The sequence below is a fragment of the Hydractinia symbiolongicarpus genome, chromosome 13 (genome assembly GCF_029227915.1).
Source record: "Hydractinia symbiolongicarpus strain clone_291-10 chromosome 13, HSymV2.1, whole genome shotgun sequence".
Lineage (NCBI taxonomy): Eukaryota > Metazoa > Cnidaria > Hydrozoa > Anthoathecata > Hydractiniidae > Hydractinia > Hydractinia symbiolongicarpus.
The window spans coordinates 20,424,958-20,441,359 of record NC_079887.1 but is presented as its reverse complement, the minus strand read 5'-3'; the positions used below and the strand labels follow the sequence as shown (position 1 = coordinate 20,441,359).

Sequence of the window (16,402 nt, the reverse complement as noted above, 5' to 3'; positions counted from 1 at the left end):
TAAAATGAGATTTTACATTAGCAAAAACATACCAATCGAATTGACATCATAGTATGTTCGTGAAAACAAAACAATAACAACTTGATGGTTACAATCCAACCCCTTCACTTTCCATTTATTAAACAAATCTTGAAGAAATCCCATGATGGCCTTCTCAAAATACAAGTCACCAAAATAATCAAAATCCCACATTTCCGAACTCATTTGGACAAATATATGGAATTTTGCACTTTTGGAACGATACACAATCTGAAAGAAAGTTTGATTTAGTAATTGAATGTTAACAATCTAAAGTATCACATCTACACAAATTATGCAAATAAATACTTTTTAATCTTTGCTTAAACCTGATTAGTTGGAATACAAAGCTTGACAATTCTGATTGACAGAATTAATACTGTGTACTACTGACACTTTTACAAATTGCTACTGAAATACCTTTGATATATTTGATATAACATAATCCTGTTTATATTACTGATCTTCACACAAATAGAAAAAATGATTTGTCGTATGAACTGTAACTTTTAGAAAAAGAAAACAAGTGAATACCTTTGTTGAATCACCTACGACTCCGCATGCAACTTTGTCACCCTTCATCCACATCTCATTGACGTGCACTCGCATATTAACAAATGTAACTTTATTACAATAATAAACACACGATCCAATCAATGACTGATGAAGTCTCCAGCAATCACTGCGTGTAACAAAGTGATCCTTAAACACAAGCTCTAACATATCAAGTGTCACATCATTTGTGTTAACCTTGTTGACAATGACATCATTGAATTGTCGTAACTGAAAAGAAGTTGCTAAGGACGTTTCAATACTAACCGAACCTAAAATAGATAGTTGAGTAAAAGTGACAAACAAAACATTCAAGCCACATATTTCAACTTCTGTTTAAAAAAAATGTATTCACCAAACAAAATTTGCAAATATCAGCATACAAAAACTTATTGCTCTACAACCAAGGTCAATTTCTGAACTAGACAAAGACATGGGGAAATAAATCAATATACCATAAAAATATATATACAATTTTCTTTTATATTTTATATGAAACATTTTGTTTTTAAATGTAAAGTTATATACCAATTTTGAATTTTTTTAAAATCACACATATGGAGTAGAGTAATTTGGTTTACTGTTTTTTCTGGTGATGGTGGTGGTCTTCAGAAAGGTTTTATACTGGATTCAAGTTTTTTTTAAATTATGCATTTCACTTGATTCAAAATTCTAAAATATTTCTTATTCCAGTGTAAACAAAAAGCAAATGTTGTTCTCTCCAAACTGTAAAAATTGGCTTAAAGTTAGTTAACTAAAATTATATTTAATTGGTAAAAAATGGTTAATTATAGCAAGATAACTAAATAATTCGTGCAGGAGGGACAACACATGGTGTTAATAGAATGTTTTAAATTAATTTGTCATTGCAAGCAAAAAGACCTTATCTTTTTTAGCTAAGCTGCAAAAAATAAGATTTAAAAAAAAAGCTTTTGTATTACTACAATATTAGTTTTAATGTTTGTAAAGTTCTTTAAAGCTAGTCAAAATGTTGAGACATTATTATACAGGAAAACTCTTCTGTTTTTTTCTGCATCATAAAAACAAAAGTTTTTAGTTAAAATGTATAGCTACAGCTGGCTATATGCTTGCTAGCTATCCTGGCTATATGTTTGCTAGCTATAAGCATTTTAGCATAAGAATTTGTCAGTATCATTTCATTACTTATACATGGAATTTGTTGTGGTGTAACTGAAAAATTTACAGATTAATGATTATTTTTTAATTTAGTATAAAAACATATTTTTCTTTTTCAGTAAGAATGCTTTAACAAAAGCAGGACGCTTGACTTACAAGATGATCTTACCCTTTGATGATAAACGGCTTAAAGGGGAACCCCAATGAAATTTTTTTTTTCTTTTTACTTTTATACGTACTCGAAAAAGCATAAGAAATAAAAAACAGCTTACTTCACTTGTTTTCCTTATTTAGAATTTAGCCTTCGCATATTCGATTTTTTTCTTATAAACAATTTTATTTATTTTATTTAGGACTGGACCTGATTATAAATAATGACATCACATCGTGCAGAAAGTTTGAGCGAGCGGAGAGAACATTCATGTTAAACTTATAGTTTACTTAAAATTGCTTGTTTTTGTATGTACTTTACCTTTAAATCTTTAAGAAATGATTAGTTGTTCTGCAATTGGATGTACCAATCAATCAGAGAAGTGTAAAGAAGTTAGTTTTCACAGAATCCGTCTTTGAAAAAAAAGAACTCAAACACTTAAAAAAATACGTCGTGCAGGTGATCTACTAAGCGATCAAAGTTTTTATATTTTTTCTGCACTTCACATATAGTTCTTTTGAAAGAGATCTCCAGGAAATAAAGTTCCATAAAATATTGCCTTTTTAGCTAGTCAACGCGGTCGAAGATTCTTATTTCTTTTTATTTCATTATTATTGTACTTATATCCACACAACACAACCAAATAATGTTTTGTACATTTTTATATTAAATAGCAGAACATTTTACCAATTTCCAACACAACACAAATCATAAGAAAAAGAAAAGAAAACACCGATTAAGTTTTTTAGTAAGACATGTTTTTTTCGTAGCGATCGTCAGTTTCTATTCTTTTGTTTTTAAAAAAAGAAGCTTTTTGGGATTTTTGCGGGAGGTAAATGTGCCCATTTTCTTAACATCATTTAATCGGCATTACTTTCAATCTTTGTTACTGTTTAGGCTGCATGCAATGCATATAACGCAGTTTTTAAAACAGCTTTGTCAAAACAACCACTTGAAAATCAGTAGCTTCTGAATTGCTGAACTGTGAAATAAAAATAAATTGAAATACCAAGCATAGACGGCAGAAAATAAAAAGGATTAAAATATGAGAGAAGCTTTTCGTAAAAACTATTTACATAATCAGTCTCTATGTACAACTAAATTCTTACAATGAAACCAACCTTCTTTTCAACTTTTAACCATCCATAATTATTCGACTTGGGAGTACATAAAAGCATGATTAATTGCGTAAATTTAAGTAATCCCATTGCGAAAAAGTGACAAAGATTGATGAAACTGAAAGATACTGTACTACTCGATGGTTGGAACACCTTTAAACATAATTAGAATCACCCCCTGATTTGTTTAAGAGCTCTCTTTGGCTTATTTTGCTTTTTTCTTAACTCCTTTTGTTTTTTAATCCATATTACCATTCTTTGTCTAGAATACGATGAGGAAAAGAAGTATTATGTTATATTGCACAATAAAAATCATTTCAAGTATTGAAGACTTTTTATCCAAGGGGGTGAGGGAGAGTTCAACTTTTTAACTTAAGGGAAGGAGGGAAATTATGAGAACCTTTTTCGCTCTATAAGGTTCTTTTTTAAAACTAAAAGACATTGTATAGAAGTATTGGTTTAAATCAAGCTAAATACTGTATCTAAAAGTTTTTCTTTGTTTCAACAAAAGTTAAATTTAAACAACATTGCAAATAAAAAAACATTAAAAAAACATTAAGATAATCGAAAAAATTAGTCGTTTTGTAAAAAATAAAACCCCAACTTGAAGACGGGGTCTAATTTTCTAATCCTTGTATGCTTTGTCTCACATAGTTAACATCATTCCAAGTAAGTAAACATACCTAAAATTTAATATTATACTTTGTCTCACATATTTCAATATCATTCCAATTAGGCAAACGTACCAAAAATTTAACAAAGTGGATTAAACATAAATATATAAGGATTTTATTGAGGAAAACTAAAATATTAATATTATAGTACTATTCAACAGTGTCTGTTTCTTTGTTTAAAATTAATTGTTTAGATACTATTGTAGAACTTTTTTATATAAATTCAAAAACTCGGTTTTAGTACTCAAGGGGAGTAGATTTAAATGGAGCAACCTTTTTAGAGTCAGCCTCAACAATTCCAAAAAAGCGTTCCATAATTTTATGCTTTTACAGTTCTACAAAAAAAATTCAACATAGCTACATTGTATGTTATATTCAAAATCTTAAAATTGAAAGATTCCAAACTTCCTTAACATTCCCTAAATCCTAAATGTATAGAAAACTAATATCTTTGAAATACACAGCGTCACAAAGGGACCTTTAAAATGGCTACCGTTACAAAGATTTTCCTGTGACTATAGCGGTGAAAGTCCCCTACTTTTTAAAGAAAAACTTGGTAGCTTACAAACAGACAGACAAAGAGTATTATAATGGAGATTATATCCAATTTTTACACAGAGGCTATGATTGATTATTTTTTCCCATTATTTAAAAAAATTAAAAAATTAGTAGACAAAATCTGTTGGCACAAGTTTTTGAATGTTCACTATTTAATCATTAATTGCTGACAACGCGCAGGGAAAAAACAACAACAAAACTGCAAGTTTGGCGGATATAAGGGACCTCGGAGGATATGTGTGTACTGTATCTAATTGTAACAGAGGTCAATGAATACCACAACAAACTGTCTAAGACAGTTTCTCGTAAATGTAGTATGGTCAACAAGGACCACGTAAACAAACTGTGAATCAATATAAGTAAAACAAACTGTCAACAAAGACAGGTTCTAAACAAACTGTCAACAAAGACAGGTTCTAACAAACTGCCAACAAGCACAGCTTAAGATTAAAAAAACAAAAGAGGAATCGTGGAGCGAGACCGTGACTAAAAGAGCCGAACGATCAAGTGAAGATTGGAGTCAAGGCCTGTGAAACTAAGATGGCAAACACAACTACGCGCTATCGTACTAATGCCAGTCCACGTTGTTTGGCAATTAACTAAAGTTAAGTAAACTTAACTACCTAAAATAAGGTTGATTATTAGTAGCTATTTCTTTCGTACTTAAAATTCAGATCTGGATGCACCAAATGCTTCATTCACCACTTTTTTTACATATTTGGGTGAAAGTTAGAGTCGAATATGGATTAACTCTTCCATGAGCATTTCACTTGGAGCATTTAGAGCACTCAGAATTAATGATCAGACTTACTACAGTCAAAGCCTTCTTGCTCGGAAAACCCATTTCTTTGGTGCACTATTTTTCATCGGTGGAACTCTTGCAGTGAGAAACAATTTTGAATATTTTATATAAATTAAAAACCCACGGGAGATACAACCTAATTATACAGAAAACAAGAACAAACAGGACGGCTTCACATGTAAACAAAACAAATCTTCACTTTAACATATGGAATAATTTAAATTATTCCATATTTCATGTAACTTCCAGTCAACCTTGTTTCCAGCACCTTTTTAACTTGCCATCTCAGCAACAAAAGACAAAAAGGCAATAGGGATGAGGTTGATTTACAATATTTATTTAATTTTGCAGACAATCAACATATTGATATTTCGCATGGATTTAATTTTGGCCGATGACCCATATTTCAATATTTTGTGCGGATATAATTTTACTGAGAGACCTCACAATACAGTCCGAATGTAACGTACGCGCAACTTGCATAAATAATTACTTTCACAATATTCATTGTCTTTTAGAGAAAATAATTACATTGCGAGAAATTGCAAAGATAAAGGGAAACTTATTGTATAAATAAAAATAACGTGCATGTGACGATGTTGAGAATACTTTCGGCGCGAAGTCTATATATAGAATTTGTAAACAAAGGCAATTAAAAATACAAAAATAAACTTTACTGTACTATCTTAATTTTTATCTTGAAGGAATATTAAATTATCTTATATTTTCAGAACATGATTTAAATACGTTGTTTATTATATACGTTGCTTTAAAATCTAACTTGCATAAGTAATCGTGACGCTGATCGTGATGCTGAAGATATGCGGTATTGTCGTGACTCCTCCCTTCGTTATGATTATTATAATAAATCATATATATACATTCGGTAGCTAAAATGTAATACTGCTGACTATCGATTAAAAAGTCCACTTTATAGGAAAAATATATAATAAAAAATACATTGCAGAATATGTTTGTCATAACACCCTCCTTCGTTATGATTTTAAAAAAAATTTGCCTATGCTATATTTCTTAAAAGAATTTGCACATGTGGGACATTTTTTATAAGACTGCACAAAAACATGAAAACAATAATAAATTTTTTTATTTAAATAATTTTTAAGTTTTTTTTAAAGTGAAAGGAGAAATACTCGCTGTATAAATTTCCAAACAAAACAATCTTAACCTGCTCAAAACTATTATTATGAATATTTATACAGGATATACCCACTTCAGTGTTGGAAACACTGTTATCAATGTGGGTCCTATGTTCGGAATGTATACATTAGTATACACCGGTAATACCTACCCAATTTCCCTCACATGGCATGGGTTGACCCGTAGTTGTGGTAAAGGCACTTGCTAAACATGCCCATGCTGTGGCCCGAGCCACGGACCTTGTGACTGCAAAGGGAACTTCAAAACCGCAAGCCAAGTGCCATAACAACATATTCTGCATAACTTTTGAAACAGCAAGGAATAATTCTTGCCGCACAACGTTCAAAACAGCACAAAAAAACTTCTTGCTGCATATAACTACTTATTTTGCTAATTCAAAACAAGAAAACAAATTTATTCATTTTTTAAGGGAAGGTTAATTATTATTATTTTTTCCCAGGAAAAAATATGAATTATCTGCGTGCCTGATGTGAAAATACACAGAAAATATACTTGTCGTAAAACCCTCCTCCGTTGTAGAGACTGCTGCTAAAGTTATTCCAAAAGCTTTGTTAAGAAAAAGATCGGAATAAAATGCTCAAAAGGAATATTTTTTTTAAAGTCTTTTAAACAAAAAAAAACAAGCGTGATTTGTTGAAAAAAATAGCATAAAATGTTAAAAAATATATATTTTTAAAACGGACCAAGTTTGAAAGATATAAAAAAAACATGCACAAACCTTTTTAAAAAACAATAGTTTTTGCGCGATTTATTTTAATCTTTCGCGTAGTTAACAAATCATTAAAATATATTACTTTGCACTAATACATTTTCCATAAGTTTTATGAGAAAATAATTACAGTATTGTTTTATCGCGAAGCTTTTGTTAAATCACTTGCAAGGATCAATAAAGTAATTACGATAAACAAAAGATTAAAGGGCTCTCGACTTGCAGGAAAAGGTTTGTATAGCGCGTACGCGGAAGGTTACATTCGGACTGTACTGTACTTCAAATATTTTATGTGAACTTAATTTTACAAATTTTCCAAAAACCACTAAAACAGGGAAAGGTATTTACTTTAAAGATGATGTTTTTCTCAATCTAAAAAACCTTTAAAGGTGTCCTTGGATACAAGGGTATTACTGCCTCGGTCAGCAGAACTTATAGTAGCAACCAATGGCAAGAATAAATCAGTCATCAGATCACCTGGAGCGGTAATAGCATACAGACTTTAATTTCAGGTACAAAAGAAATAGCCCATAAGTTTGCTTTAAAAATGAATTAATTGATTGAGCACAAGTAATACAATTCTCTAACGAATTAAGAATAAGTACATATATATATATATATACATACCCTTTTGCTGTGTTGACGTAGCAGAATTGAGAGTGCGTATTTCCACTAATAATCTGCTATAATGTTCATCTGGGTGATATACTTCGATAATATCTCCAACTTTCAAGTCAGGGCATTCTTTATGAATGATAACATTGTCATTGCTAAAAGTCTTTTGATGAACAACCAATTTCCATAGATTTTGTTTTAGAACAGACATCACTGACAATGAGTGATTCTAGTTCTAGATGAGCAGCTTTCTTTAGGAGTTCAAATATGACAAGCTCTTTTCTGCAACCATAAATAATATTGTAAGCATACTAGAGTAAAATAAAAAAAATCAACCTGTAGGATAATAACTATCCCGTTTTTATGAAACTCTAAGCTCCTTAAATTTCTCCGAACACACTGGACCTCGAGTTATAACAACTTCATGTTAAAAATTGCACTAAGCCAACCATTATTTAATAACTATATGCTTTAAAACTTTTGTAACCGTTTAAATCAGAACCACCAAGCTCACCTGGGTTACATACATTACGCATCAGCAAAATTTTATATGCCATTTTTCTCGCTGAGCTACCCAGAAAAAGATACTTAGGGTCAAAAATTAATTTACAAGATTTACTGACTGTAAATCTTGTTAATTTAACCTAGTAACCTTTACCAGATTTACTGACCAGAATTTTATCCTGGTTATCGCTACCTCCTTTTTCTCTTTAACTGCGCTGCACTTCTATGATAAAAGCTTTCAAACAACAGAGAATTTTAGTTTTCTTTTAATGGTTTTTGTGCAACAGACCCACATGTGCAAATTTTTTTTAAGGGAATATAATTTAGTTTGCAATAATTAGTCTTTGCACACTGATTTTTACCTATAGACCTGATTTTAAAGGTTGCAAGGAAGATAGATTAGCCTTACTTGCCTGCAAAAATACTGGACCTTAATCAGATCTTAAGATCTCTTGATTAAGAGTCTAATGTTCGAGTTACAAAACCGGGAATTTAGGAAGTTGCTAGTTGGGAAGTTAGGGAATTACAAATTTCTACCGTAAACCGAGTTACATGCCCAGCGAAAACTTGATGTCAATATTTTACCATAATCTGCTTTTCGCAAGTAGTCAGGGCTGCGCCCTTTTCTTTCTTTTCTGTAATTATCACAATTAATACTGATATTTTATAGTTGCATATTGCCTTGTTTTTATGCATTTTAATTCTTGTATGATGGAGATTTACCCTTATGTTTTTTAGGGTTCAAACTTGTTCTTTGTTCTTATCAGGATGTTTTGAAAATATATTTTGGAAATCGTCACCAATACATGATGGTGGTTTGCCTGTGTTAACTGCACCACGATTTGCAATAATGTATTTGATGGATTCTGGAATTGGACATATAAAGTTGTGAAAAGCATAGCCAGCTCCTGTCTTGTGTACCCACACTGATGGATTGTTTTGTTACTTGTTGAGCATTTACAATAATGCAATAAAATCCAAACAATATGCTTGCACACACTGTTTTCATTGGCAAGTGCAAATGGGAAGTCACAGCTTGGTAGTATTTCTTGGTAGTATTTCGTCGTTCATCCTTTGTTACTTGGTAAGTTTTTTGTTTTTTATTGTGACAATTATTTTTGTATCATTGTTTTTGACAATGTTACTCACTATGATGTCATTCTTTGCTGTTATTGTTTAATCAAAGTAGCTTTAAAACGTTTGTTAGGCTTTTCCCGGTATTTTGATGGCCTTTACAGATCATTTCCGTTGGGCTGGATAGTTAGACCAAATGCACTGATTTTTTTCATTTCTGTTTTGGACCTGTAAACATAAATCTGTAACAAATTAAAGCAGGTATTAAATTAGACTTCAAAAGGAATAACCATAACATATACTCAAACAACTCAAATAATATAACAATCATTATTATACTTTTATTACACTTTTTCTGTAAAAGGTCTGTGCTTGCAAGAAAAGTTTACTGTTTCATCTCTGTTGTTAGGTATTGCTGTATGCAGTTCTTATTTATCCAATTCCATTGACATTTGTTGTGCTGCATCCAGCTGTCTTCTTGCTGATTATTGTTGTGCCTGCGCAAATTAAGGTCCGTATCTTGTTTTAGGATTTCCTTCTTGATACTTCTTCCACATTGTTTCAACTATGATGTTTTCACCAGCATCTTCCTGTCCAGCCTTCAGTAGGGTGAGGTTGGTATTGCTCCATGAACAAATGAGGCATTTAAAACTTCTGCTAAGTTAGTGGTTGGTGCATATAGGTTTGTCTTGTATGCACGTGACCAGTGAATTTGTCTCTGATGTCACAAATTTAGTTCAATTTTTCTTTGCAGGAGTGTCTCGAAAGAAACTTTTTAATATACTTAATGATGTCTGGTACCCAGCATTGGTTATTGACTCCATCCATTGGGAAGCTAGTCTTTTGAATTGCTGTTGTGTTTCATTATCACCTTAATTAAAAATTAATGAATTAGGTCAAACTAGGTATATTTTGATGAAAAATAAGTATAAAAGAACAAGCTACAGTACTGTGAAAAGGTTTATTAACATTGTGTTCGTGTAACAAGCGTGGTGCACACGAACCATGATAAAATCGTGGTCTTTATGTGGCCACCATGCTAATATTATCATCTCCACGAAGCATCGTGAGCCCCCGATCATTTCAGTTTTTGCTTGGTGTATACTTTTCGTCATGGACGCAATTGTATTTTTTACGAAATGCCCTTTTGTCTAGAAAAGTTAAATTTGTCTGACCGTTAAGTTTTTAGAACTTTAATAATTATAACATCTCGTTGTTTTCCTGGGTTTTTTTCTGACAAAAGAATTCTGTTTAAGAAAATAGAACCGAAAATATATGCAAAATACTTAATGGTAATATTCATGGGAATTTGTTGCGATGAAAATAAAATGCGCGTTGCGCCAATTTTGTAATCACAAAAATAGTTACAGGTTAAACAAAAGTTGAAATTTTTATGTGATTTATAACAAAAATTAGCTACTTTCACTAAAATAGTTAGAGTACAAGTGAAAAACAAGATGGATTATTATTGCTGTAACACCTTCATTATGATTATTATATATGTTTAAAATTACGGTAGCTAAAATGTAATATTACAAGACTTTTAGTTAATACTATTTAGGAAAAATATAAAAACAAGGTAAAAACACTTGTCGTAACACCTTCTCCGTTATGAATTTTAAATAAATAATTGTAGTGCCTTGAAAGACTTTAAACAGAACACTTAATTTTTTTTATCAAAATAGCTTTGCTGTTGCTTTTTTTATTATCCTAAGTGGGTGAAGAATAACTTGCTGTATATATTTTGAAACAGTGCCACTATAACTTGCTGTATAACTTTTAAAACAACACTATTCTGTATAACTTTGTGAAGTAGCACAACAATAATTATTGCTGTATAACTTTCAAAACAGCACAAAATAATTCTTGTTGTATAACTTTCAAAACAACACAAGAAAAATTCTGGTATTTTTATCTTTCACCTTGATAGCTAGTTACATTTTTTTAGTGAGATAAATTATTATTATTTTTCCTTTACAACAAAAAAATACTGATTGCATGCGTGATGCAAATTTATATACATTGAAAAAATATGCTTGTCGTAACACCCTCCTCCGTTGTGATTTTATTGTTGTTGTTCCGACAATACATTTTCGTTAAAATTATTTTTATTTCACTGACCAACAGAATGTTGTTCGTGTAGTCCACAAAACATGATCGTTAAGTCCAAGATTGTTAAAAAAATACGCATCACTGGCTATCGTGGTTGATGCGTAACATGAAATAAACCGAACCACGATGTTAACAAACCTTTTCACAGTACTGTAGTTTTTAATAAAACAGTATAAAATTTCATTGTGTGCTTAAATTTAAATCAAATATATAGTTTACCTAGTGCTCTGGAGTGTTTGTGGACATTTTAAATGAAATTCACAGCTTACACTATTACTTTATGGTGAAATTTATCATTGACAGATTTCCAAAATGCACCTGCTTCATTACTCATCAAACCCCAAGGGTCAAAAGTAACATAGTCATCAAATTTCTCTGCAAGAGCATTGCTGACCAATTTTCAAAATTTTGTTATATTTACAGCAGACTCCCCTTTGCATTTCATTGTAGCAAGACTAATATGTTTTCTAAGTTGTTAAGCCTTGACGATTCTTTTAAAAAGAATTCCTACAAAACACTGGCTGAAAAGCATAAATTTAAGAAAATCCTATAAAAAAACATTTACAACACTGATTCTAATTCGTATTTCTTATATAATATCATGTACTTTTCTTTTTTAAGGTTTTTGGATTTAAACTTGTCATGGTTGAATATTTTTCTATAAACTGGTGGTGTTTCCAATGTAATCCTACAAAGAATAATTTGTTTAATATTAGTGAAGGAAATTCGAAAATGTAATTGAAATGTACGCATTGTTATTACATTGTTATTTAACTTTTCCTTTTGTCAGGAGAGTTGGTATATTTATCTGATATGGTTATAACAGTATTCCTTAGAAATATATAGGATTTAAAAGTGTTGTAAGTTAATAAAATTATGTACTTTTAAGAAGGGCATTTGTATTTGTTTCATTAAAACAATGAACAGCATCTCTAGTCAGAAAGTTGAAGCAAAAGAGAAAAAACGTGGGAAATGCAAATTGTTTTGTATTTCATTTTCCTACCCGAAATGCAGTGGTGACAGAAATCAGTTCTTTATCTTTGTACAAAACCCCTTTATGCACCAGTTTTTGTTTGAAAAAAAATAAATATAAACTTACAAATATTTAGTACAAGCCCGAGTCGCTTTATAAACTGGACACCCGCAATAAAAACTGGTAGGTTCGGTGGAAAACAAAGAAATAGAATCTCATTGGTAACGAAATGCGGAACCTTATGAAAGTGACGTATCCGATATTATGTTTAGTTTTGATCTTTCACAAGAACTTTTCCCATAAAATAGAGCAATGTTCCAGAATTCGTTTTGCTTTACAGGGTAAAAACAGGTTCTAACCTGTTTTTTTTTTATTTTAAAGTGTTACAGGGTTCGAATTAGAAAAGTAGAGTCGGTTTGCAAAAATTTCTGCACTCTGTAACTAAGTAAACCACTATCTACATGTGGCCTGGGAACACCATAGATCAATTACCATTGGCTTGTTCATTAGTAGCTACCTTGTTTTTGACAAGAATTTGTATTTTTTTGTGACCTGCGAGCTTTACTTTTTACCTGCATTATTATTTTTTTTGTTGGAGACAAGTGGGGAACCCCAAACACGAGAACTGAGCGTCTGAACTAGCGACTCTCTCATCTTTAACTTTTTTGTCTCCGATAGCCGAAATAATGTTGCAAAAATGAATTTTTATAGCATGCTGTAAGAAAATATTCATAATTTAATTATTATTTTAGAGGTTTTAACCAGTTTTTGTGGACATTACAACACAAGTTAAATACAGTATAAGTTGCTTTCACAAAAAATATGTTTGTTTCAAACATGAGTCTTGTAATAAAATGCTGTTTACAGTACTGCCGAGATGAAAGCCTGTGGGTATGCTCAATTTGTGAAAATAATAGCTTTCATTCAAAAATACAATAGGAGCATTTTTATCACCAATTTTCCTTCTTAAACTTTTAAAATGCGATCTAACAAAGCTTTTCTATCGCCGTTCTTCTTTCTTAAATTTTCAAAACGAGATCTAAAAAAGCATTTCTATCGCCATTTTCATTCTTAAAATTTTGAAACGCAATCTAAAAAAGCATTTCTATCAACGCTTTTCGTTTCTAAACTTTTAAAATGCGATTTAAAAAAGCATTTTTGTTTAAAATACGATATAACGAAGCTTTTTTATCAGCATTTTTCGTTCTTAAATTTTTAAATAGCGATCTGAAAGAGCATTTCTATCGCTGCTTAAAAATATTCGATTCGCAATTTTATCATTTTCTTGGCAAATTGATTCGCCAAAATGGCATTTCAATTTGCGAATTGTGAACTGCTAATTCGAACCCTATGTTACAAAAACTTTTCCACACATAAAAAAGATAAAATTGCTAAGTGATTGTTTTAGCTGCATAGGGTAACAACAGTTTACTGTCTGTTTATTTGAATGGAACTTGGGATAGTTTTTTGGAAGTGGGAATTATGCATCTATGTATGTGCGACACAGTATATACCTGTACTTAGTGCTCACCTGGATTAACATTCATTTTTTGTTTCACCAGAAAACATTCTGCGAAAAATGAAAAGGGTTAGATAACTGTTTTTGCTATGACAGGGGCACAATATAAAAAGCTTCACTCAACTTTCGATAATATACTGCATACCTGTACTAAAGCGCTCCACCTGAATGTGTGGCACAGTCTACAAATTTTATTAATTGGCTGCTGGGTAACACAATTATATACCTGTGACTAAACCAGGCCTTTCACTGCGTTTGCAACACTGGGTTCTCCAGCTAGTTAGTATAATAAAAAAAAAATTAATTTTTATATATAGCTACATACAAAAAAGGTTAGCCAGACAATGTGTCCTGTAAATTCATAAGAGTAAGTTTCGTTTATATATTCATGCCTTGTTGGTCTAATTGCTACGACACTCATGCAAACGAGACACCTAGATTTAAATCCTGGACAGGGCAGGTGGCAGGAAAAACATAATTATCTTGTATCAACAACAACCAGGCTATAGTAAGTATATGATATGTATATAACTATTTGTGGAGCTAAGCGAAGCGAGCGGAGCCTACTTGGCATTTAAGCGTGTATTATTTTTTTCTATTTTCTACTATTCAGCGGGAGAAAATCAAATTTTTTAAAAAAAATTGACGAAAGTGTCACTTTTTTTCACTTGATAAGTCAATTTCCTTCAGTCTTGGTTATCCCAAATTTTCCTGTTTACTCTATGCTCTGGGAATGAGCTATTTTTAAGAACATCATCGTCAGAGAGGAACTTTAAATTTGTTATTGTAAAATTTAAACATTTCTTCATAATTTAACTCAGAGAATAAAATATTCAAACTGTGAAAAATAATGATGTGTTTTTACTGTTTGTACAACAAGAAAAAAGCTCCTGAAAAAGAATGTTGTCCGTTACGCTATACTTTGGTTCAATTATCGATGCTTTGTTCGATTTGTCAAATTTAAAGACACTGCAATTCAGGCCAATAGCGAGAATGCTCTATGAGGGTACACATAACATTGCTCAGTTAACCTTTAATTATAAAACCTATAATTATAAAACCCTTTCTGTCTTCCTTTTTTGCACATTTTTGGTGGCATTTTGACAAGGGAGAACCCTAAATTAAGAATTATTTTTTATATAACAATATATATTAACCCAATTCCCGGATGAAGAGATGAGCATCATACCTGGACCTTTTGCAATATCACGTAATTGTTTAACGGTTTTTGATTCCATTCTCTCTTTATTATATACAATTTTTAACAAAGTCGGAGGATTTCATAATGGTAAATACTATTGCGGTTATTTACCTCAGGGAATTTCCTTCTTTACAGTGCATGCGTTGATTTTTAAGGAATTGTGCTATAAAATATTGGACCTTTTATTGATGACGTCATCTGTAGTGAATACTAGGTCCTTGAATAATGTGGATCACATGGGTGCGGTGACTATTTGGGGATTCTGATTAAAATATTGGATCTCTTATTTTACATTGTATGACTTGGCAGTACTTGTCGTTGACTTGCCTGGGGTTGCCGTGGACGCGTGCGCGACTGCGCTAGAATATACATTTCCCTATCTCTATTTCATGCTAAGTACAATTTTTTTTTATGAAACGAGAAAGAAAAGATTTTACGTACGAAGAATAGATATAGAAAATCGCAGATATAGAAAAAATAAAAATAATAATAAAGTATGTGAGTACGTGAGTAAGAATAGAAAAAAAATATTAAAGTACGGTCGCGTAAGGATAGCCACTGCGAAAGTGTTTGCTGATTATGCGCTCCTGAAAACAAATGCATAGTAATCTTTTCCCAAGGCTTACTTTTCGCAGTCTAATAGTGGCTAGGGCCGCGTCAGCACGCATATAGCTAACAAAAACTAAAAAAGAATCTCTATTGATTCTATTGATTGCATTTTACTCAAGGAAAACTTTTTTAAGATCTTATTTATAGCCAGCTAGCTAAACTGTCTAGCTAGCTATGGGAGCAGATAAAAGTTCTCTCTATATTTTCATGGAGTATATATTTCCCTTGCGAACATAGGGCCCTTTTTCCGCTCCGCAACCCTTTATATATTGATTTGCTAGTACCTGAATCAAGTTTGTCTTCTGCTTTGAAGCGCAGGTAGGTTTAGGATTTCTCGTAGCTGCAACTTCAAGAAAGCGCAATTCCTGGAAAAATATCCTTGCTTGTCTCGACTAACAACAAAGGAATTGTCTAAATTTACTACGTTTTAACGGGACATTGAGAGAAGTACTAAATGCTATACGCTGTGTTCTCCCAGGAACGGAACCGATGGTGCAGACAACGACGAAACCGAATGGAAGGACATAGTCTTGTTAATTTCAAGGATGTTCGTTGTTTCCAGAAAGGAGTACAAAGGCAGCTGTAGATTTATGGGGAGTCAGGGTATTTAATGCTTATTTTGAGCTATGCCGCTTTCTACCAGTCTCCTTGCAACGTCCAACATACAGCCCACCACAGATAGATAGATAGATAGATGTGCATATTTTGCATGGCTAGCCTCACAAATATCGAGGGATATACCCTGTCTATTATTTCCAGGAGGGGCCATGGCGTAGATGGAGAGTCCTAGAGTATTTAATGCTCATTTTGAGCTACGCAGACCCAATTAGAGCCCGCGCTCTACTAGACAACTCCCGGCAACATCCAACGGCCCACACAGTGTGCCATCTTCCCAAT

The 16,402-nt window shown here is 31.9% G+C and overlaps 1 protein-coding gene across 3 annotated transcripts in view; it reads right to left on the bottom strand.

The window, feature by feature from the left end:
- LOC130624263 (GATOR complex protein DEPDC5-like) overlaps window positions 1-15,886 on the bottom strand; it is a 41,801-nt gene extending 25,915 nt beyond the window's left edge. The window contains exons 1-4 of one of the 3 annotated variants that reach the window (XM_057439836.1): window positions 15,790-15,886; window positions 7,526-7,824; window positions 553-842; window positions 33-249 (exon numbers count right to left, since the gene is read on the bottom strand). In XM_057439836.1, coding sequence (XP_057295819.1) covers window positions 33-249; window positions 553-842; window positions 7,526-7,724 — 706 coding nt within the window. In that variant the 5' untranslated portion in view covers window positions 7,725-7,824; window positions 15,790-15,886. Of the gene's footprint in view, window positions 1-32; window positions 250-552; window positions 843-7,525; window positions 8,055-15,789 lie in introns of those variants that run through there. The other 2 variants (XM_057439837.1, XM_057439835.1) reach the window with 2 other exon arrangements.
- Between the last annotated feature and the right edge of the window lie 516 nt (window positions 15,887-16,402).